This window comes from Phytophthora sojae, assembly GCF_000149755.1.
Source record: "Phytophthora sojae unplaced genomic scaffold PHYSOscaffold_10, whole genome shotgun sequence".
NCBI lineage: Eukaryota > Oomycota > Peronosporomycetes > Peronosporales > Peronosporaceae > Phytophthora > Phytophthora sojae.
Window position 1 is genome coordinate 2,041,924 of NW_009258124.1, and position 22,926 is coordinate 2,064,849.

At 55.0% G+C, this 22,926-nt stretch overlaps 7 protein-coding genes across 7 annotated transcripts; 4 read left to right on the forward strand and 3 right to left on the reverse strand.

The window, feature by feature from the left end:
- Nucleotides 1-1,754: 1,754 nt before the first annotated feature.
- PHYSODRAFT_525113 (hypothetical protein) lies at nucleotides 1,755-1,907 on the forward strand (the record flags this gene model as incomplete). Its single annotated transcript, XM_009537569.1, has 1 exon — nucleotides 1,755-1,907. One exon carries the CDS (start codon nucleotides 1,755-1,757, stop codon nucleotides 1,905-1,907), a length of 153 nt encoding a protein of 50 aa, XP_009535864.1.
- A 1,667-nt stretch (nucleotides 1,908-3,574) lies between these two features.
- On the forward strand, nucleotides 3,575-3,748 carry PHYSODRAFT_433734 (hypothetical protein; the record flags this gene model as incomplete). The annotated part of the gene is made up of 1 exon (XM_009537570.1): nucleotides 3,575-3,748. A coding segment is annotated over one exon (174 nt), but the record flags the coding sequence as incomplete, so codon positions are not given.
- A 323-nt stretch (nucleotides 3,749-4,071) lies between these two features.
- On the reverse strand, nucleotides 4,072-4,791 carry PHYSODRAFT_523996 (hypothetical protein; the record flags this gene model as incomplete). Its single annotated transcript, XM_009537571.1, has 1 exon — nucleotides 4,072-4,791. One exon carries the CDS (start codon nucleotides 4,789-4,791, stop codon nucleotides 4,072-4,074), a length of 720 nt encoding a protein of 239 aa, XP_009535866.1.
- Nucleotides 4,792-6,840: 2,049 nt separating this feature from the next.
- PHYSODRAFT_525956 (hypothetical protein) lies at nucleotides 6,841-7,494 on the reverse strand (the record flags this gene model as incomplete). The annotated part of the gene is made up of 2 exons (XM_009537572.1): nucleotides 6,841-7,042; nucleotides 7,109-7,494. The coding sequence occupies 2 exons, from the start codon at nucleotides 7,492-7,494 to the stop codon at nucleotides 6,841-6,843; spliced, it is 588 nt and encodes a 195-aa protein (XP_009535867.1).
- An 828-nt stretch (nucleotides 7,495-8,322) lies between these two features.
- On the reverse strand, nucleotides 8,323-8,709 carry PHYSODRAFT_525497 (hypothetical protein; the record flags this gene model as incomplete). Its single annotated transcript, XM_009537573.1, has 1 exon — nucleotides 8,323-8,709. One exon carries the CDS (start codon nucleotides 8,707-8,709, stop codon nucleotides 8,323-8,325), a length of 387 nt encoding a protein of 128 aa, XP_009535868.1.
- Nucleotides 8,710-9,177: 468 nt separating this feature from the next.
- On the forward strand, nucleotides 9,178-9,593 carry PHYSODRAFT_525774 (hypothetical protein; the record flags this gene model as incomplete). The annotated part of the gene is made up of 2 exons (XM_009537574.1): nucleotides 9,178-9,258; nucleotides 9,354-9,593. 2 exons carry the CDS (start codon nucleotides 9,178-9,180, stop codon nucleotides 9,591-9,593), a joined length of 321 nt encoding a protein of 106 aa, XP_009535869.1.
- A 4,208-nt stretch (nucleotides 9,594-13,801) lies between these two features.
- PHYSODRAFT_389980 (hypothetical protein) lies at nucleotides 13,802-14,674 on the forward strand (the record flags this gene model as incomplete). Its single annotated transcript, XM_009537575.1, has 3 exons — nucleotides 13,802-13,862; nucleotides 13,989-14,470; nucleotides 14,537-14,674. Coding segments are annotated over 3 exons (681 nt in total), but the record flags the coding sequence as incomplete, so codon positions are not given.
- Between the last annotated feature and the right edge of the window lie 8,252 nt (nucleotides 14,675-22,926).

Below are 22,926 nucleotides of genomic sequence, written 5' to 3' on the forward strand. Positions count from 1 at the left end.
ACCCACCTACTAGGTTCCAGTCGTTTAGAAACGCTGGAATCACTGGTCGTCCACGTTGCTAGTTGCCGTTCTCTCGGCAGCACTCACTTTTCAATTGTCGCCGCTCAAAGCCATCAAGTCCCCATTCCCAGCATGGTTCGCGCTATCCGCCCCCCTCGTCCTACGTTCACCAACTCCCAAGTCTCGGGGTTCTACTTCCGCCCGTGCCGCGACGAGAATGACGAGGTGATTCTCGAGTATTTCCGTTGACGTTGCGGCACGGTGCGGAAGCAAACCCATCAGAACGGGTACTCCAACCTGATGCAATATGTCAGGCGGGAGCACCCTGACTACGAGACTGTCATGCTCTACTCTACGACGGTGGAAACAGGGTCGCTCGTCAACTTCGTCCGCCATTCGGCGCTCAACCTCCACAGCTGGATGGTATGGATTGCCATGTGCAACCTGCCTCTCCCCTTTTGTGAGAGCCGCGAGGCAAGGCGGTATGTGTATATATTACTTTGCTGTGCTTACTTTACTATGTGAAACTAACGGTTTTGTTTTATGGATGTTATTCAGCTACTCAAGCCTGGACCCCATCTCGGAGGAAACGCTGCGGGATGGCATGGACGGGGTCGTCGTCGCCGTCGAGCGTTCGATTGCATCGGAGCTCCCTTCACACTTCGGCATCATGCTCGACGTCTGGACACACGCGTCGGAGCACTACATCGCCGTGTTTGCGTGCTACGAGGTGAACGGCTGCCCAAAGACAATGCTGCTCAGCATGGCCCCGCTGCTTGACGCGCTGGACGACGATTTGTCCGCGCAGAGCCACCTCGAGTTCCTCGCCACCATGCTGCCTCGCGACTATGGCGTACAGCTGGCGCAGTGTCGCTTTCTTGTAGCTGACAACCGCACCGTAAACCGCCGGCTGGCGACTCTTATGAGCGTGCCGCTCATTGGGTGCGCAAGCCACCGATTGAACCTTGCTGTTCAGGCGGACATGGCGGCCCATGAGGATGACCTGGCTGCTGTGCAGGCACTCATGGCCAAGATACGTACTCTGACCCAATCGGCGAAACTGCGGTAAGCCCTATTGTTTATATGTGGTGTGTCAATATGTTTCTAATACAATTTGTGTACTTTTGTAATTTTGAAAAAAGGTTGAAACCCCCTACTTCGGCCTGTCACCCGCCAGGACACGCGCTGGAGCTCTACCTTCGAGATGGTACAGCGCTACCTGAAGCTCCTCGAGTTTCTCGACATCGAAGACGACGACATCATGGAGCTGCTGCCGCCGGCGGCGGCGAACAAGCGGCTGCGCGCTTTGTACCTAGAACTGTGCGATATCGAGTCTCGAAGGCCCTTCAAGGACATGACGTCGACCTCCTGGACATCCGCGAGTGGTTTGACGAGCTCATTGCCATCAAGCCACAATATAGACGATTCATTGGTAAGTTTATCATTGTGGAATTTGTTTGTATACAATTTGGCTTACAATTATACAATGTTTTTATTCTGCAGGACCTCGAGCCAACATTGTGCACAGCCCAGACTTTTAGTCTGGGTGTGTTCACGTTCTTCGCGGAAAGGCGCAGCGACTGACACGGGCTGAAAAGGCCGCTCTTCAGCCTTTTGAAGCTGCCAGGCCTGACGACGCGGAGGCAAGTGAGGAAGAGGATGGCGCAGCCGCGTCGTTAGTGGAGCGTCTTCGGAAGCGCCGGCGGCTTGCACAGGACCGTGTCAAGTATGAACAGCTGAAGAGCATCCCACCCATGTCGAACGTGGTGGAACGCTTCTTCAGCATTGCTTGGGTGACGTTTGGCCATCAACGACACGGCCTGCTGCCACACACGCTCGAGACGATATTGTTTCTCAGCCAGAATCGGTCGTACTGGGATGCAACAACTGTGGACAATTTGAGCTAGATGATAAGCTAACTGGTGTCTTGTTAATAGACTTCATGCTTTTCATAATGGCATTATTTATTGTGGTACATGGGGGCAATGCCATAATTTACTGTTGTATTGGTAGGAGCGTCAGGGGATACTTTATTCAGCAACGCACAACCTACTAAATAAAAATGCCATATTCGGAGGCTTATGGGCCATAAGTGATGGGTAACGTTTCTATCAGTGTAGCACTTCAGGCGGCGAATTCCTTCTCTTGTGTTTCAAATTACAGTATTTAGCATTTCTCTTGCTTCTAACTCGTCAATTAACAGTCAGCAAACGTACAGCTAACACTGAGCTAGTGTCTAGTAAATTTTACTAACAGCAAAACGCCCTACAGACATTATGGTAAGAGTAGTAATGAGGCTGCCTTTATCATGTTATATGGCATCCCAACTACATAGCGTATAGCCTAGCAGGGGATATTTGTCCACGGCTGGCGTAGTCCTGCATCCACACACACGATACATCAAGTAGCTGAACTGCTTCTAAGTGGAGCATCTTAGATGCAGCTCATCCACCTTCGAACAGGACCCTTGAACCGGGTATCCTATACTACGGTTATCGTACGGTACTATATGACTGCTAGCACATAGTAGCTGTGCAGCAAGAGGTTCGTTTATTTGAGATTATCAAGAGTGATCTACTGCTATCTTCTATCGCATACCGTCCTGCAGGACCTGTTACACAGCTCAGGTATTTAATATTTAAAATGAATCGAGGGCTAGTCGCAACACAGACGCACGTACTCTCAACTTCCTCACGTGCACTATGTCGGCTGTAGTGGTATGAACGCATACCAGCACATTTTTTTAGAAGCGCTAATATCTGATGTGCTGTACGGCTAAACGTACTTTATTTCAGTGACGTCGCCGGGTCGATGGCTGTACGACTAGCTCTCATGCTTCATGAGCCCCTTTGCTCGCTCTAACCCTATAGCGACAGCTACAGCTAGGTCAACGCGCCACCTCCGACACTACTAACATAAAAGACCGATTGAGTGCGCGGAATCGTTTTAGTACGCGATATCTGACATCACCCTATCATAGACCTCTATTAGACGGAGAAGGGTTCTCATTGACTAAAACTTGTCGAACCGTTTCAGTGCACGCCCATTTATAATTTTTACTAGGAAAATATTATAATGTAAAGATATTTTATTTGAATGGTGGGTAGGAGCTAACTCGGAGTTGTTGCGGTAGCCCATAGTTACAACACAATTTGAGGGACCAAGTCGTGACCATGGTGCTGCGCCGTGGGCGCTACAAGGAGGAGGACCTGGAGGAAGCATTAACCAGAACATGCGAGGGGGAGAAGTTTGCGGCTGTTGCCCGAACGTCACCGATTCCCCTTCGTATGCTCTTCAAGAAGTCGAAGGATCTGCAGACGACGGGGTCTATCGAGGGAGAGCGCCGCGGACCAAAACCAGCCCTGTCTCCTGAGCAGGAGGCTAAATTGTTGCGTGGGTCGCCGGTATGCAGCGTGCCGGCTTCCCTGTGGGTCCAGCCAGGGTTTTCGATCGGGCGAACAAGATCTATGCCCAGCTCCACGGAGCTACGACCCGTGCCGGAACCCCGTTCCACTTTTAAACGAAGGGCTGGTATGGGCGCTTTCTGAGCCGCCACCCCGTGCTGACCACGTGATCGGCGCAGAAGATCACCCGCGTGCGCAACTCGGGCGACGCCGACTCCGGTCGCGACCTTTTCCACGCCATGGCGAAGAGAGTGGTGGAGTTGCAGCTCTCCACCGACCGCATCTTCAACATGGATGAGACGGCGTTCATGCCGAAAGGCACGTCGAGAAGGGTGCTGGGGCTTAACAGAAGATCCCGCTATGAAGGGAACAAAAAGAGCCCAAAACGGTGAACGCCGAAAAAAACTAATTGCGGATTAAGTGAAGCATACATGCAACTAGTGTCGTTCGACAGCTCGCTATCTCAAACTTAACACTGTGCTATCCTAGTGTAAGCTAGCATTGTTGTCTCGCGAGTGCAGGCGCAGCGATAAGACGCCTCGAGTGATTGACTGTATGCTCTGTGAACCGATTTTAAAAAAACTGAAAATCGGTTCAAGAGCGGGGCGGCTTTCCCACCATCTCTTGGTGCTACCACCAGCTCAGCACAGCGCCCACCGCGCGTGATTCACGAAGTCGGTCTTGCGGCCAAAGTCTTTAGGCTGCAGCGGCTGCACGTCCTTGTTGCGCCCACTTGAGACGTGAGCGATGCGCACAAGTGCCGGTCCGCTTCACACTTGAACAGTTTTCGTGCTTGTAGACTGCGGTGAAGACCTTTGACCGGGCACAACAGCTTGTCGCCCGATACACCCATTGTTCGCCATGCGCCCCGGCCGTATTGGTCGTTCTTGGCCCCCTCAAGGCCGATGGTGACGGATGTAGCCGCCTTTCGTGCCACGCGCCTGCCGTTGTCGTCGGAGTAGAATGCGTTGCAGGTTTTTAAGCAGAAGAACCGGCGGGTCTTGCCAATTTTGAGGAATTCGGACTGTCGGAGAAGAAAGAAATAGCCGATGACGATGCTCCCCCAGAGCAAGCGCTGTCTTGGCCTTGACAAGTTGAGTGGGCGGTACAGCAATCGCAGGAATGGCGGAGTCAGCGGTTGTTTCTTCCGTCGGGGAGCGGAGAGACGCTTGATGCCTTGAAGTAGTAGTTCGATCTTCGGGCTTGTTTCGAGTGTTGTGTCTTTGTATCTGCGATGAAACCAGCGGATGCTGGTGAGCTTCAGCTTGATGGTCGAGTATTGGTTTCCCTTGGTGCGAGAGTTCCAGTCCCCCGCCCAGCAGGATGTAGCGAAGTATCCGAGTGGTTTGGAAGCTGTAGATGCTGTGAGCCGTCGAGACCACCCCATCTTTGCCGCGAATTGGCACCATTGGTGCCAGTACCGAGTGTACGTGGTGTTGGTAGAGTTTGCCACGGCGTGCTGACGCAGCAACGATCCCAGACGACTGATAAATTGTCGAAAGGCTCTGCCAGATGAGTCTGCGTCCACGGGGATGGCAGATTAGCCCATAGATTAGCGAGAGGGTGGCCAGCAGTCCACACGCGAGATCCGGCGTACACCATTACGTTGAGTTTGCCGGCGATGTGCGAGGCGGTGAAAACGAGGTTGTACTGAAATTCGGCGAGCGATAAGAGTCGATTGTACATTTGAGCAATCGGATTTCGGCTTGCTCGGCGGTTCGCCCACGTGACTGCACTTGTGTTATCGATGTGAAATTGAACATGCGTGCGTGTTGTTGGGTCCGGTGAAGACCAGTACGGCCCCCAATGCAATGCCGCCAGAACTGTGCTTTGAAGCTCTCGAACGTTGATGGAGGTGTCACGAATGTCTTCTTGCGAGAACGGTTGGCGAACGTAAGTCTGCAATAACGGCTCGAGAGAGCACAATCCGTCTCCGCTTGCGTCCATGAAAACGTGATACTGCGGTACAGAGGCGTCTGCGAAGTAGATGGCTGGGATTGAGTTAAAACGCTGGGGTTGTTGAAGAACGGCGCAAAACCAGCGAAGATCATCGAGGCTGGGTTGCGATAACGAGCAGCGGCCGTACTTGGGGGAGCGGGCGGCCACTTCCTGTAGGCATTGTAAGAAAGCCCGGGCCGGCGGAAAGCAGCTGGCGACGTGTCGGAGACTTCCAATTGCCTCGAGCATTGTGGTGCGTGATGCCTTCCCTGCCGCCAGCAGATTGTTGACCCGCATTGATGCTTTTGCGAGTTTGTCCGCCGGGATCGATACTGTGGCAGCCTCGGTATCCCATAAAAGCCCAAAGCCTTGCACTTTGTCGACCAAGTTGTGAACTTCAGCTCATTGATGGCCGTCGGACCCAAGACAGTGGCCATTGCTCGACGAAGAGACAGGTTGGCGTCGACACATCTTGTTTCTGCGTCGACTTCGATGCACGTGTGGTCATCACACCACACATTTCCGGCAAATTGGCGAGTTAGGCTATTGCCGTGTTCGTAGAGGGCGTTGATGATGGTACCGGCGAGCGAATAAAACGCTGGTGATCCACACCAGCCGAACCCGCATGCCAGATCGATAACGAGCAAATTGTCGAAAGCGAATGCGAACATGTGAACCGAGTCAGCATGTATTGAAATGTGGCGGAACGCGCCGGACACAGCCCCGAGCATTATCAATATACATCCGACATGAGATGTACTGAGATGGTGGATACGCCTTGCAATATCCCGAGGCGGGTTGTACGAGATCGATGGGAAGTTGCTCCGGTCAGTGAAGTCGTTCACCGATTGACCGCGGGGGATCGAGTAGTCGTTGATTAATCGAATATCACCGACGCTCGAGCCCGCTTTCGCGATTGCGCCCAGTGGACTGATGAAGAGCTCGGGCCATTGCGTAGCGAGACGGGTGTCGACGATGAGGTATCGCCCATCGAGTTGCCCTACTCGAAGGTGTCGCCGGATCTGCGCTGACATACGGCGGATGCCTGCGTGATTTGGTTGAGGTCTCGACTGTGTAGGAGGTGGCCCTGTCGTCCAGCGCGGGATAACTCCATGTCGGACGATCAGGTTCCATTCCTTGACCGTTGCTGCAATTGCCGGGTCGACCGATGTTGCCACCTCGAAATGATCCTTGTTCCTTGTTGGGTCGCGGGTCGGAGGCAGTTTGGCCACGCAGGTGGCAGACGACCTGTGGTAGACTCCAGTGGCTTTGTTCCGCTAACTTTGACCAAAACTGGACTTGGTCGTGATCTACGTCGTCCAAATAGGTTGGCCGATGTGGTGGAGGTTCGAGTCCGAAGTCGTTGGTTCGGTAATTTTGATGCTTAGACGCTTGACTCACGGCACGAATTCGATTCAGAGTTGACATACATTTATTGTGGCGCTCGATTGCTTCGCGATTTGGCGGTGATCTCCTTAGCTTTATCACTACGGGGCCGTTATAAATCGCTGAACTGTGTACCGAGACCTCCCCATCGTTCCAAAATCACCTTGCGCGCTCCTTCTGGGAGTGCTTCGGGGAGAAAATGAGCACTCGAACACTTCGAAAATTGGCAACCAGCCTGCGAAAGGTACTTGAGGCAGAGCCGTCGCCCGTCCTCCGCTTTCGGTAGTTGCGAGTATACGTCGGCTGGAATGCGACTGGCGCCTGGAGTGCGACTGCCGCGATGTCCCTTGTCTCCGTCCGTCGCTCGAGATCGCCCAGACGCTGTGACCGGCTTCCATGTTTGGCACGAGTCACGGAGGGCGGCCAGCTTGTCGTCGCTGCGGCAAAACTGTGCTGATATCTTCGTCGCCGCGCCCAGACCCTCGGAGAGGATGGTGTTGCGAAATAGGCTGAATTTGCTGTTGATCCAGAATACGAGTAGTCGCGCCATGGTCGGGTCCGGTCGGGTGTGATCGGAATAGTCGATGATGAAGTCTTTAGCGGCTCCGATGAAGTTCACCGTTTCACTGTTGTAAAAGTACTGACCGAACTTGTAAAGTGCTGACAGTGCGCTGATCAGGTCGGCGCAGCTGGAGGCCTTTGGCGGGGTCGGCAAACCGTTCTTTGCCGAGAAGTCCCATAAGTTGACGCCCTTCACGCTTGTCATGACCTCGTCGTCCCAGCGAACCTGTTGGCAGTGCATGTTCGATAGTCCAAGGGCAAATCCAAACGAATGTAAACCTCGTAACACGGCGGGTCTCCCCAGGAAATCCACGTGTGGTGACTGCTGAAGCAGAGTTTGAGCGACCTTACCTTTGTGTCGGCGGTTGACGATGGCGGCATGCACACATCGCTCTGTTGGGGATGGATGAAACACGATGCCGCGGCTCGATCTTGCTTGCTCGCCAAGGCCGGACTCGGTGCTATTGTCGGAGCTGTAGTCTTCTTCGTCCATACGCTGACGCTTCGTTAACGGGGCGTTCATGTGCTGCACTTCATGTATGTCGTCTTCTGCTGAGAGGATGGAGTCGTCGTCGTTGTCGTCGTCATCGTCGCCGTCGGAGCTCGAAGATTCCATCCGTTGCTTCATTGCCTGTTGGCGTACTTTTCGTCGCTTGCCTGGTGCCGAGGTGTTCACCACCGACCGTGCCGGTTGCTCACTGAGCGCTGCTTCTTCCGCGACTGCTACTTCTTTGTCTGTATATAGATCGGCTGGGCGGTTGGCTCGGGTGGCGGTTGCGAAGTCAACGATGTGGTGCCGTCGGACTTGGACTAGTCCCAGCGTTGATGGGCTTACCAGCGGGACCAACTCGTTGGGGGAGAACGGCACCGACAGGCCGGCCAGTACTGTCGCCGGTATGCCGGATTTGCGCTTGCGACAATTGTCAAGGAGTGCGTTTTGGTGATGAAGGAACTCCATCGGACTGATTGCTGCAACGTTGGCGCCGTGCCCTGGTCGCAGCGCGTAGTTGAGCGGGTCTACCTTGATAACCGACTACTCGTCTGTCAGAAGGAGGCGTGTGGGTCCGCCGGGACTCACGATGTGTAAGATGGCGTTCGTGTCGGACACTGTGTAGCCTGAGACCACACCGTAAGCCCACTCGTCTACCCCTGCGGCAGTCGTGAGAATGAAAGCTACCGGGTGGGCGATATCGGAACCGGGCCAAAGCTTACGCTCTGGTTCCGGTACCAATCGAAAACCGATGATCTCCGTGGCGACGTCAAATGTCTGAGCCTCGTTGTTCGAGTCGGGACCAGTGATCTTCACTTCAGCCGTGGTGTCGTTGAGGCTGACGACTTCGACGTACTGAAAATCGGTTAGGTGACTCGCGTGGGCCGGTCCGATGAAGGCGAGAGCCCCGACTTGAACAGACGTTGGCATCGTCGTGCGCGAAGAATGGCTGGTTGGTTTCTTCGCTTTCCACGAGCTGAGTAAAAATGAAAGTGAGGTCTACGAGTGATCGAATCCTAAAACTTCCTAGGGTCCTCGTGCACGCTGCGATGCCTTAAGTTGCGATGCGGCGGACCGTCTTCTGTTCTTATGCTTCCGGATATAGGAGAATCCTTGCAGGATACTTCCGCATCACCATCAAGGGCGCCCGAGTTACCGGTACTTCGAAGGGATTCAGTAACGGCAGTGTTTTTCGCTTGTGGCTAAAGCTCTTCGTGGAATAAGCTACAATTCTCCAGGTACGGTTTCCTGTGGTGCTGGTTCTGGACAATAGCTTCACGCACCTCGATCTCGGTACGTATGTGCTAATTTCCTCTCTAAAGTGATTTGGATTTACTATTCGGTTTTGGAGATTTATTGTGTACCAGAGTCCGTTGGAGCGTATACGACATGGGGATCATGTTGCCAGCGTTGCCACCGAATGCGGCGCACATGAACCAGCCACTGGATGTGGCTGTGTTCAAGCCGTTCAAAGCCATGGTGAGGGATGAGCTGGAGTCAAAGCGGCTGCCGACGTGCAACTCGCAAAAAGAACGCAATCCAAATTGGCTGTCGACGTGCAACTTTCCAAAAAGAACGCAATCCAAATTGCTTGCTCCGCCTACGAAACGGCCATCATGGATCGGCCTAACAACGCTGTGAGCGGGTTTAGGTCCACGGGATTGTTCCCTCCCTCGCTCGTCAACATGACGAAGCGCCTGAGAGTCAACACGAACGGCGGCGCGAGAGGCGAGATCGGGAAAGAGGCGTGGCTCATGCGACAGCGCGAGACGGTGAAGGAGAGCTGGTGTCAAACGATGCGCTCAACCTACTGAACTCGGTGCTCTCGTGCCACTCCTCAATATGGTTTACTACACCAGCTCATATCTTCTGCGATAACTGTTCGCTTACATGTTGTAGGCCTTCCCACTTGGGATCGCACGTCTTGGTAAGGAACACGTCAGGCTTCCCGTACTCATGAACTATAGCCATTGAATCTTAGTATGCCTTGTACATGTAGCGCGGGCGACCGACGTGCGAATCTGGAAGGATTACTCGTTTACCGATTTGGCCCAGAAAGTGTCCATCTTGGTCGCCGCGGCTCCGATCGGGATGTACCAACTCGCCGGTTCCACGATCGAATTCGGACACAATAGCTTCTCCTTCACCAAGTGTAACAGTTGTTTCGTTGAGCAGCGTGTCTTGAACTCCGTGGTACTGGTCAGCTCGGATCTCCTTCTGATGCGTGGCGACCCATCGTAACTGCTCTTGGTCACACTTAGCTCGCTGATCGACCACCCACTGCTGAAAGAGACGCCCACCTTGAAAAAGAGCGGGTTGATCATAATCCTTCTGGAACAGTGTGCTCTCGTAGAGCCATCTTCGTTTTCTTCCTGTACTTGGCTCCGTCTGCGTACGTGTTTGTGTACGTCCATCCGAGATCGCCGTATGGAAACAGCAGGGGATATTGAAGCGGATCGTACTTCTCGTCGGTCTCAAATAGGCGCAACAGTTGCTGGTCTTTAGTGTAGAGAAGTAGATCGCGAGGCTTTGGAATGTTACCATCCGTAACAACCACGGCGCTGACTTCAGAAACCGTAGGCAAGTTGTGCGTCCCTGGCTGAGAAGGCTTGGCGTGCAGCTTGTACTCAATGCCCATGATGGGTATACCCTTCGCCAAATCCGTCCGCAGCTTCTCACCAAAATTGAGGAATTACCGCGCAAACGGATTGCACCGCTCCATCATATCCTCAATGTACTTCAACACAACGTTGTCCAAGTCTGCATAAATGCTTTTGCGTCGCTTGGCGCGCTCCTGCATCACGGGATCCACGATGTAGATCTGTGCGAACTTGGGCCGCGTCCTCTCGCCCGTAGTACGGTCCACATAAGGCAACATTGACCCCAGGTAATGACCCATCGCCCCTTGGATACGGTACGTGTACACACCACCTTGCCCCGCGACCTCCTCGTCTTGGGCTACCTCTCGAAATCGCCTGTCGCTGGATGAAGCACCGATAGACGTAAAGGCAAACGCCTGGTTGTTCGCCCGGATATTGCGGCGGAACTTGTCGTATCGGTACCATTCCAAGAGGCGCGGAGGTGCTGCACGAAACGGAGGTAGTCTCACCCTGCCCCGCATGCAGCAAATGAACTCTAACTCGTCGGGCCATTTTCAAGCGTGGCACAACCGGCACATAGTTGTGGGGGGTAATTTGTGGCGCCCATTGACGATATGTTGTCCTTTAACGTTAGAGATCCGAAAGCCTATATGGTTGGCGTGTGCGTGGCGATGTTTAACCGCCTTACGACGAATGCGGTTCTGCTCGCGCTGGGCCTTGATCTCTGATTCCGTTAAGGCTTCGCGTCGGGTAGCATACTGCTCCCGGTTGGTAGCTAGTGATGCCGCCCGCGCTTCATCCGTCTGGGAGGCAAGTTGAGCTGCCATACGTTCACGGTTTAGCTCTCGGGCTGCTCCAAGTTCTTCTGCGGTCTGCGCATCACGCCGGACAGCCTCTCGTTCGCGGTGCACTGCTCTATCCGCCTCTCGCCCTTCTTCGCTTTGATGAGCTACCCTAGAAGCCTTTCGGGCACGATCCGCTTCTCGGTTAGCCTCACGTTCCTCCGGTACCTGTGTACGCCGCCGCTGTTCTTGCTGGGTACGATTTTGATCACGATCTCTCTCTCGTTGGGAAGACGTTTGGCGTGCCCGATGCTCTTGTTTCCTTCTACGGTCAGCCTCCCTCGCGGCGGCTCGCTGAGAATCCGTCCTGTTCGCTTTTCAAGCTCGCGCACGTTCTCGGATTTTAGCCTTCGTACGCTCCTTCTGCGATGCCGTCATGTTTGCCCTGCGAATCCTTTGACGCTCCGACTTTCTGGCTCGTTCGGCTACCGCCGGATCGACCGAGGTGGGAATCGAAGCTAGTTGTCTCGCCGCCTCTGCCTCTGCATCCGCAATGCGAATACCTTTTGCATACGCAGCTGCAAACCTACGCTGGTGCCCCAGTGGGTCATCCTCTTGCATTCCTGCTCCGCTGTAGGTTGCTCAACAACCACGGCGACCTGAGGCGCAAGCTCTGGTGCAGCGCTTTAGGCTCCAGTAATTCTGAGCGCCGCGAGCTCCTTCAGCAAGCCGCGCTTGGACCGAGACTTCCGTTGCTTGCGCTTTCTCCGTTCATCCGGTGTCTTGCTCACATCCTCGTTATGCTTTAGGGCTGCTTTGAGTTGAGTTCAGGCTGCGTGCGCCGGCGTTTGGGTCGGCGAGCCATGACCACTTACTGCGAACACGAAACAGAGTAACGTGACGCGTTAGACATAAAGTCTAGGTACACCGCACGTAGCAGTAGTCTTCCATGTAGCTTGGTTGGGTTGGACATCTGCGTATTGCCCGGGTGGTGCGGCTCCCATCGAAGTTTACTATCTCATGGAACGAAGTAACCGACACGAAACACCGAAGTGAATTCGCTCGCAAACGTGCAGTCGGCAAGTCAGAGTTGAGCACCCGGGCAGTACTGAGGGTCTTCGTGCGATATCCTTTCGCGCATTCATGGGAATGGCTTGGTCGCATGGGCCAAAGGACCCAATACGGCCAGCTCAACTGGTTCACGTTCGGGTTTGTTGTCAATAGACCGGTGCCAATATAAATTACCAAAATGTGTCAGATTTTGATAATTTACGTTATGCTACTCGCCAGAGTGGGCGGTGGGCTTAAATACTCTTTAAAGGACCGAAATGTGTAATACTATAAATAGTCCTACCCAAATCAGACCAATATTTCCTAATAAACCCTAAGCACGGCTTCCGCCTAGCGAGGCAACCCCCGCTAGGATGATACTTCCCCCTAAGCAGCCCCAGGAGCCTCGGACTATCTGTGCGTGGTAGTGGTGGTGGCTTGTGTGGCTAACTAACATGCATTCACGCAGCGTACCTCGTGGCGCGCGCGTCCCAAATTCAAACTGGGGGCTAAATGCATACAGACTCTGATGTGGCCCACATGAATAATTCTTTTAAATATTTTATTAAATTGGTGACACCTTAAATAATTTAAGTGAGCAAAAAGGCTAATTATATTTATCGAGAGCTGTAGACACACGCTAGCCAACGCCGCAAGCTTGCCAGGACAGTAGGCCTAGCGAAGGAGCAGCACAGTCCGCTATATCGGCTGACGGTGCCGCGGGTGCCGCTTTCGCTTCGCTCGGCAGCTTGTAATGTGGCCGCCTTCGGCGTTCAAAAACGATTATGTGGACCACTCTAATTTTGTCGCCATGGGCTTCACACGGACACACGGAAGCACACACTGGACGGTCTCTCTATTAGTTGTTGTTAGAATAGCGACTCCGCTCGGGATTTCACCTTGTCTACGCGACAAAAATTCCTGGAAACAGCGAGTACAGCGGAACCACTGCGAGATGAAAGTGAGATGCATGTGAGATACCATTGTCGAGGCACGACACTGGCAGATCACTATTGTACTCTTAAGCGTGTGGTTGCCACGCGCGGCTATCGTGATATCCAGCTCTGCCGCGCTACGACAAACAACACTGTGTGAGTTTAAGTAAGGAGAAGGTGATCAATGGCTGAGAGCACGAAGGCTCTGCTTCGTGCTCTATTGCGAAGGACAACATGTATTGAGATTTAGTGTAGTTATCTTGCTGGGTGTATTGCTGCTAATACATTGACTGCTGGTGAGCGGTAGTTTGGCTGAAGGTTCCCACTTACTCGAGAACTTGACGCCTGTGGCGCAAGTGGGAACCACTACCGAATTGCTGCTGTGCCTGTCGTGGCGTTCTGCCTCGGCACTTACGTACTTCTTAGTCTTACCTCTACCTACTTTGCAACGACTATGACAGTAACTCTGCGTAGGAGTAGCAACGTGGAGTCTAACACCTCTCAGGTTATGAGCCCAACTAGAGGTCAGGGTGACTCGACTGAGGCGCAGCAACCTTCGGACGACTCTGAGGCTGCGGAAGAAGCTGAACAACCTGCCGAAGTCGAAAATGTATCCATCACGGACGCCGAGGATTTTGGTCGCCGTCTGGTGGAAATGCCAGGTGGCTACGAACTCCTCGCCCTATTGGTGGAAGATTCTCATCACCGATTGGTCAGTCGGGCCCGGCGTCGGGACGCCCGTGACCGATCACTTCAGAATCCTCCCCCTTCGACCCCAGCACCGGAGCCGAACACAACACCGGAGGCAGCACCACAAGCAGCGCCACCAGTAGGCGCTCCAGCACCAAGCGAGCCCTCCGAGCCCAGCGAGCAAGGCGAAGCCGGACCACCCGACGACTTGCGCAGCCGTGCGTCCTCGCACGGTACCAGCATGCTGGACAACCAGCTCGGCCAGCGCTACGACGACCCTGACCTGGCCAAGCACACGGAGAAGCTGATGGGGAAGGAAGTGCCGCTGCCCAAGCTCACGGACAAGAAGGAGGAGTTCGTGCGCTGGAAGAGTGAGGTGACTCTGCGGTTCCCCTCGTTTGCGCTGGACGACATCACGTACGGTGGTGAGCGCTACGACTCCGTACTTGGCTACACCAACACCAAGTACAATACCTGGTACAACACCCGGCGGGTGCTGGCGTTTAAGGCGATGGCTCTGTCGCTGGACATGAACTTGCGTGACCTGTTCAAGGTCGACGAGCTGCGCGACCAGATCGAGGCGCCGTCGCCGTTGTGGGGGCGCATCACGGCGCACTTCACCAAGGGCGATGGAGTCAACCCTGACTACATCTAGCGCGACTTGCTCAACCATGAGCTGAAGCCGGTCCAGACGGTGGAGGCCTACGTGAAGAAGAGCGAGGAGCTGATGCGGCACCTGCGTGCCGCCAATGGTGAGCTGGAGGAGTGGGAGCATGCGGGCCTCCTGCTCTCTAATGCACAGCTCGTCTTCCGCGAGTTGGCTGAGCAGCACACGGTGTGGTGTGGCAAGAATGATCGCCGCTCGCTGACCAGAGCGGATGCTACGCAGCGACTGGGTCAAGCTGAGCAGGCTCGAAGCCAGGTCGCTGGGCTACAAGCCGGACAACCAGCGCAACGTGCTGCGCAGGTGGTCAGCTTCGTGAGTCAAGGGACCAAGTCGGTGGGTAAGCAAAAGAAGAAGAAGAGACAGGGCATGAGCGAGAACGAGTTGGCGCAGAAGAAGGCACGGACGAAGTGCAGCAACTGCAGCCAGCCCAGACACTGGTACGCAGAGTGCACGGCGGTAACCGGCAAGCCGCTGAAGACGGAGCTGGCCGACAAGCTCAAGGCCAAGAATCGCAAGCCGGCGACATCGTTTGTAGGGGCAGTGGGTGTTGTGCAGCCCGACCGGGTAGTGCAGCGCGTGGATGTTCAGGTGGCGTCGCCCATCTATTCTCCTACCACGCCCGCAAGTGACGACGAATGTGACCTGGCACTTCAACGTCTGCCAGCGGACTGAAGGCCTTGCCGGTGAAAGGACAGGAGATCAGCCAACTCGTGCACGTGTTGAGCAGCAGCAAGGCGGACACGAGCAGCGCGGTGCTGCATCTGCACTGCGTGCTGATAGTCAAGAACGTGAACGCACTTATCCACGAGACACTCGTATTGAGGGTTGCTGGTCTTGGGTACTGTGTACCAGTTGTACCCATTAACCGGTTAACCCGAACCGGTCCAATCCGAACCCACGTTGATTATGGTGATTACGGTAAGTTGTTTACGCCACCGATGATTAGACGAGTAGGATGATTGGATGAACACCGGTGAGTGATGGTTGATTAGATGCACTAGGTGATAGGACGCAGGGTCGCGTGTCTATAACAGTAGGGTGTAAGCTCCAACAATTCAATCACTTTCGAATCTTCATTCTACCCCTCAAGTGCCTTCGCTCCGGTCCCGCCGTCTGCGACGTCCCTCCCTCCGCTTCGTCCGAGCTTCGTGTCCCAGATCCATACCTTCCATCAGGTTATGAGCCCAAGCACCATGTCCTCTGCCCAAGACGCCTCGACCAAGGTCTCCATTGACAAGTTCAACGGGGACAACTACGCGACGTGGAACCGCTACATGCGTGGCGTGTTCCTGACCAAGTCGACGTGGCATGTCGTGAACCGCGAGACGACGCCGAGCACTCGCGGGCCAAGGACGACTACGTCAAGTCGAGCAACATCGCGTTCGGACTGATGTTGCTCCACATGGACGCGGACTACCACCATGTGGTCGACGACTGCGAGGAAGCGTGGGTTGCGTGGACGCGCCTGAAGACGCTGTACGGTGGTTCGCAGAAGGCTGGACGCATCTACCTGAAGCGCCAACTCTTCAGCATGGAGATGTCGGAAGGCGGCAACGTCTTGCATCATTGCAACGAGGTCCTCAACATCAGCGCCAAGCTCAGCAGCATCGGCGCCAAGATGGAGGATGAGGACGTGGCGATCTGCCTGTTGCGCAGCCTCCCCAAGAGCTACGAGAACGTCGTGCTGAACTTGGAGATGAGCAGCGCTGAACTACGATCGCAAGACGTCGTGAAGGTGCTGACGAATGAGCACATCAAGAGACAAGGCGAGAAGACGGCGACGGTGAAGACGGAGAATGCGGCCAAGGCGTTCAACACCGACCGAGAGTCTCGCCAGTGTACGTACTGCGGGAAATTGGGGCACACGATTGACAAGTGCTGGACCAAGCAGAAGGACGAGAATCGGGGCCCAAGACGCGGCGGCAATGGCAATGGCCGTGGACGCGGGGCCAACAATGCCCAGTGGAGGAACGACGACGCCAGCTACAACTACGACTACGGCTATGATCGAGTGGCGTTCGCGGTCTCACTGGAGTGTGGCATTTCGACGGGCAAGAATGTGTCCGGGTTGTGGGCGGTTGACAGCGGCGCAACGCACCACATCTGCAACGACAAGGCCAAGTTCGCTCATTTGATTGAGCGGAATGAAGGCGAACTTTCGGTGGCCGACGGCAACAAGGCGGCCATCATGGGTGTGGGGACCATCGTGGAACGAGTGGTTCTGCCCAACGGCGACGAGCGCGACATCGAGATCAAGAACGCGCTGTACGTCCCAAGCATGAGCAAGAATCTGCTTTCGGTGCCACAGATCAACAAGAGTGGTCTGTTCCAAGTCGTGTTCGACAGCACCAAGATGCAGATTGCGCACAAGGGCTCCAAGCAAGTGGTGGCGACGGCAAACCTCGTGGATGGACTCTACTGGCTCCAGACGCCTCAGCGATCGGCGAATGCGGCGACCAGTGGGAAGACGGTCGACTTACACGCGCGTATGGGTCACGCTCCGGTGGAGGTGCTTCGCAAGATGGTCGACAACAACATGATCAAGGACGCGAAGGCACCTTCCAAGTCGAGTGGACCAAGCGTGTGTCGCGGCTGCCAGCAAGGGAAAATGGTCCAGAAACCGTTCCCAAGCAACCGTGACAAGCGTCACTACGACACGTTCGAGCTGCTCCACTTCGACGTGTGCGGCCCCATGGAAGAAGAGTCACTGGGTGGCAGCAAGTATCTGCTGCTGATCGTGGACGAAGCCAGCGGATGCATGAAGGGGTTCTGCCTGCGTGCCAAGTCGGAGAGCGAGGACTGCATCAAGATGTACGTCACGAAGGTGCAGACGCAGTTCGGCAAGAAGGTCAAGTTCGTGCGGCACGACGGAGCCCGTGAGTTCGCGACCAACTCGCTCAAGGCCTTCTACGAAGTCGAAGGCATCGAGCAGCAAACCACGGCTCCGTACGCGCACCAGACCAACGGCACGGCAGAACGCGCCATCCGGACCATCGTCACGATTGGCCGCAGCATGCTGCATCACGCCAAGCTGGACAAGAGCTTCTGGGCTGAGGCGGCCATGACAGCCATCTACGTGAAGAATCGTCTGCCATCACCCAAGATCGAACACAAGACTCCGTTCGAGATCGTTTACAAGTCCAAGCCGAGTGTGAAGCACATGCGTGTGTTCGGATGCCAGACGTACATCCTGACGCCGAAGGAAAGACGGCGCAAGTGGGACCCCAAGGCTCGCGCCGGGCTGTTCCTCGGCTACGAAGAAGTGTCCAAGGCGTATCGAGTTTATGACATCGAGGCGGGGCAGGTGGTTATCAGTCGCGATGTCAACTTCGATGAGTCGACCTTTGGACTTTCGACGCATACTTCGGATGAAGACGTCGATGATGCTGTGCTGGACTTGGACGCGCTGGACCTGGACGACAACGATGGACCGCGCCAAACGAGCTTCAAGCAGGCGGGGAAGCGCAAGTACCGACCGAGTGGCGACGACAACACTGCCAGAAGATCGCGCCCCGTTCGCCACCGAGCTGGCTTAGAAGAAGCAAGTGCGCCGGACGTATCCTCCTCGCGCCGAGCCGACCCCGACGAAGAAGAAAAGTCTGGGGACCAAGATGAAGACGACGACTCGACGCCTCCAGTGTTTTGGCGTGCCAGTGCCAACGCTGTGGAAGCAGCAGCCGATCTATCGGAGCCGACGACGTTCCAAGAGGCTGTGAACGGTCCTGATCAAGTGCACTGGCGCAAAGCGATCCGCGCGGAGCTCAAGTCGATGCGACTGCGTGGTGTGTTTCGAGCTGCCAAGTTGCCTAACGGACAACGCGCCATCGATACCAAGTGGGTGTTCAAGATCAAGCGCAAAGCGGACGGCTCGATCGAGAAGTACAAGGCGCGCCTCGTGGCCAAGGGCTTCAAGCAGAAGTACGGCATTGACTACACCGAGACGTTCTCGCCCGTGGTCAAGTATGTGACGCTGCGCATGGTGATCGCGATTGCTAAGTATTTTGGCTGGCCCCTCGACCAACTCGACGTGGTGACAGCATTCCTGTACGGGATAATGAAGGAGGTGGTCTTCTGCGTGGTTCCGGAAGGCGTCGAACTGGATGGTGACTTCGACTGCCTGGAACTGGTGAAGGCCATCTACGGTCTCAAGCAAGCTTCGCGAGTGTGGAACGAGACCTTCGACGAGTTCGTGTGCTCCATCGGCTTCCAAGTGTCGGCCTTCGATCCGTGCCTCTACATCAAGGTGGTGGACGGTCACTGCGTGCTTGTACTGGTGTACGTGGATGACGTACTGATTACCGGGAGTTCGCCCGAGCTGATCGCACGCACGAAGACCGACCTGAAGACGCGCTTCGAGATGACCGACAGCGGCAAGTGCGCGTTTGTTCTTGGGATCGAGTTGGTGGACGGCCCGGACGGAAGCGTGACCATGTGCCAGCGGCGATACGTGGACGACATCCTGAAGCGCTTCGCCATGGACGAGTGCAAGGCCGTGGTGAGTCCGGTGGACATGAGCACTCGACTGGTTCCAAGCGACGCGGCGACCAAGGTGAACGCTCCGTTTCGCGAAGCTGTTGGTGCTCTGATGCACCTGATGACCGCCACGCGCCCAGACATCGCGTACGCCGTTGGCTATGTATCGCGCTTCATGGAGAACCCCCAAGAGGAACACTGGGTTGCGGTCAAGCGTATTTTCGCTACCTGCAAGGCACCAAGACGCATGGGATCTGCTTCAAGCCGGGCGACAAGATCGACTTTCGTGGCTACTCGGACGCGGACTGGGCCGGCGACCTCGCCGACCGCAAGTCCACTTCAGGCTACACGTTCATGCTCATGAGTGCGCCTGTGAGCTGGGGAAGCAAGAAGCAATGAAGCGGAGTACATCGCGCTCAGTCTGGCTATCCAAGAAGGCAAGTGGATTCATCGCCTGCTATGCGAGATTCTGGCGGCCGCTAATGAGACTGGACCCGAACTCATGATCCGCGAAGACAACCAGTCGTGCATCAAGATGACGAAGAACCCAGTGAACCACGGTCGCGCCAAGCACATCGACATCAAGTACCACCACATCCGCGATGAAGTCAAGCGCGGCGAAGTCAAGCTCCAGTACTGCGAGACTTCTGTGATGCTAGCGGACATCATGACGAAGGCGCTTGCGGGACCACGCCACACGGATCTGACGGTGGCTCTCGGCATTCGTGGGACTTCGCATTGAGGGGGCGTATTGAGGGTTGCTGGTCTTGGGTACTGTGTACCAGTTGTACCCATTAACCGGTTAACCCGAACCGGGCCAATCCGAACCCACGTTGATTATGGTGATTACGGTAAGTTGTTTACGCCACCGATGATTAGACGAGTAGGATGATTGGATGAACACCGGTGAGTGATGGTTGATTAGATGCACTAGGTGATAGGACGCAGGGTCGCGTGTCTATAACAGTAGGGTGTAAGCTCCAACAATTCAATCACTTTCGAATCTTCATTCTACCCCTCAAGTGCCTTCGCTCCGGTCCCGCCGTCTGCGACGTCCCTCCCTCCGCTTCGTCCGAGCTTCGTGTCCCAGATCCATACCTTCCATCAACTCGTGGACCAGGGCTTGAGCCAGGGCGAATAGAAGGTGGATCACGAGGGGGCCCACCTCCGCCGGGGGATAGCCGGGATGGTCCTCGCTGGGGCGTTCGTGGACAACATGCATGAGCAATGATGACTATGGTGGACACTCGTGGACAACATGCAATGGGCAATGATGACTATGGTGGACACTCGTGGACAAACCAAAGTTATGACGAACGACGTGGCAATGACTATGGCTATGCTGGCCCGCTGCGTCCATGTCAGGAGCGGGGCCGCTCGCCACAGCGTGGCTACTATGAGCGTGCGCGTGATGCGTACGTGGAACGTCAATCGTGGTCGCCACCACGCCGTTGGTCGCCGCCACGAGCTCGTTTTGATCACTATAGAACTGAGCAGCACCATGGCCCACCTCGTTGGCAACGTGATCCACCGCGTGGATGGGGCAACTCGCCGTGGCGCAGTGAGCGTCGTGGTGGGTCGCCAATGCGCTACAATCAGTGTCGCACAGAGGGACCAATGATGGTGAACATGGTGAACCGGAATGAAGGTATGCGAGCGCCAGGGGCCTTTGTTGAGTGGATACTCGACTCTGGCTTCCAGGCAAATGTATGCAACGATCTTTCACTGTTTACTTCGCTATCTGACCAGACTACAAGTCAACTCAGCTTTGCTAACGGGACGGTGCAATCTGCTGTTGTCTGTGGCTCTGTGCTGTTGCGCGTATGCAACCAGGTGACTGGTGAACTTGAGGACAAGCTCTTGGAGAATGTAATGTACATTGCGAATGCGCAAGTCAACATTATTAGCTTGGGTTACATGCAGATGGAGGGCAGATTCAAGCTGATGTGCTCTGACGATCAACGCACGGCAAGCCTGGTACTTCTCTGAGATTTGATATGCGTGACAACATTTACCGCCTGCGAGTGGAGCATGTGGCTGGAGTGATGGTGAATGCGGTGCAAACGAAGAATGCCGACTCGAAGAATACGATAGCGCTGCTGCATCAGCGCCTCGGCCATTTGAACATGCCTGTTGTGAAGGCGATGGCAAGCAAACAGAAAGTTGGGGTAAAGATTAATTCAAACGATCTGAGCCCTTACGACTGCGTTGCTTGTACTGCGGGTATAGCAAAGCGGATGCATCATGCGAGGCGTTCGCTGCGGAAGCTGCAACCGCTGTCTACCTTGATGATTGATGTCTGCTTGATGGATGAACCTACGGCGAGTGGAGCAACGATGTTTCTCTATGTTGTGGACGAGGTCACACGCTACAAGTGAGCGTACTTGATGGAGGCAAAAGGAGACGCAACCTATTACCTGATCAAGCTGATGAATGAGTTGCGCACACAGTTCAAGCAGTTCCAAGTGCAGCGCTTGCACTCAGACCAGGGTGGTGAGTTTGCCAGCACTGAGCTGGATACTTACTGCGCCAAGGAGGGTATCATCTTGCAGACGACGAACGGCTACTCACCACAAGAGAATGGTGTTGTGGAGCGCGCCAACGGAGTTGTGCTGCCCAGGATCCGTGCGTTGCAATTCGCCACGGCAATGCCTGAACTGCTGTGGGGAGAAGCTTTGCTACATGTGGTGGATACGTTGGACAAGCTACCGACTCAACTGCTGGGCATGCAGTCTCCGCATGAACGACTGTACGGTGCTGCACCGGACCTCAGTGTCTTGCGGACCTGGGGTGGTTTGGCGTGGGTCTACATTCCGCCTGAATCTTGTCGTCGTAAAGAGAAACTGAATCCTCGCGCACGGCTGAGCTTGCTGTTGAGCTACAGCGACTCTACGAAAGGCTACAAATTCCTGGATCTTCTTACCTCTTACCTGTCAAGTGGTCACTGCACAAGGAGGAAAAGCACATTTCCATGAGGATTTTATTGCGGACGGCGACTATGTGAAGCAGCTTCTTGAGAACAACTATCTGGATTGCATGCACGAGCTGCCATCAACTGTGCCGATCGTTCGCATTAAGACTACCATGGACTCTTTCGTTGACGGGTCTGGCGGGCTGCTGCACAGCACCTTAGACGTAACGCTGAACGACGATCCAGTGGGAGCAGACCCGCCTGCGACGGCCGATGCTCCAGTGGGAGCCTGTGGTGATGTGGTTTCTGGTGAGCCTCGTGGGACTTCTGCTGCAGTGCGCAGTGCATCGAAGTCCAGTGGGAGAATTGTGGAGAGCTCTAACAAGAATGCAAGCTCACCAGCTGATCAACCTGCTGCTGTTGCTTCTCCTGCGAAGCGCAGCACACGCAAACGACGTACACGCAAGCGTGACAAGACCGTTGAGAAGGTCACGAGCGGATTTGAGATCCAGCCACCGCCTGTGGAACCGTGTGTGAAGCGGCCTCGGCGTACGCAGAAAGCGTAACGTGCGGCTGAGTGACTACGTTATGGGGCATGTGCAAGGAGACATCGAGATTCCAACGACGTACAAGCAGGCCAGAGCTAGCAAGTACTGGCCGCAGTGGAAGCCAGCGATGCTGACCGAGCTGCAGTCTCTTCGAGGCCATCGAACGTGGAGACTTGTGCCAAGGTCCTCGGTCAAGAAGATGAAGGTGATTACCTGCCGCTGGGTGTTTGCTGTAAAACGTGATGAGCGAGGGCAAGTGACGCGATTCAAAGCTCGCTTGGTGATTCATGGATTTAAACAGCAACGCGGAGTGAACTACTCTGAGACGTTCGCTCCTGTGATTCGCTTTGAGACGATCAGGGCAGCTATCTACTATGAAGTGCAACGTGGCTGGGCCGTGCTCCAGTATGACGTCAAGACTGCGTTCTTGTATGCTGAGGAGATTTTCATGGAGCAGCCGCCCGGATTCCAGGAGGAGGGTCCTGACTATG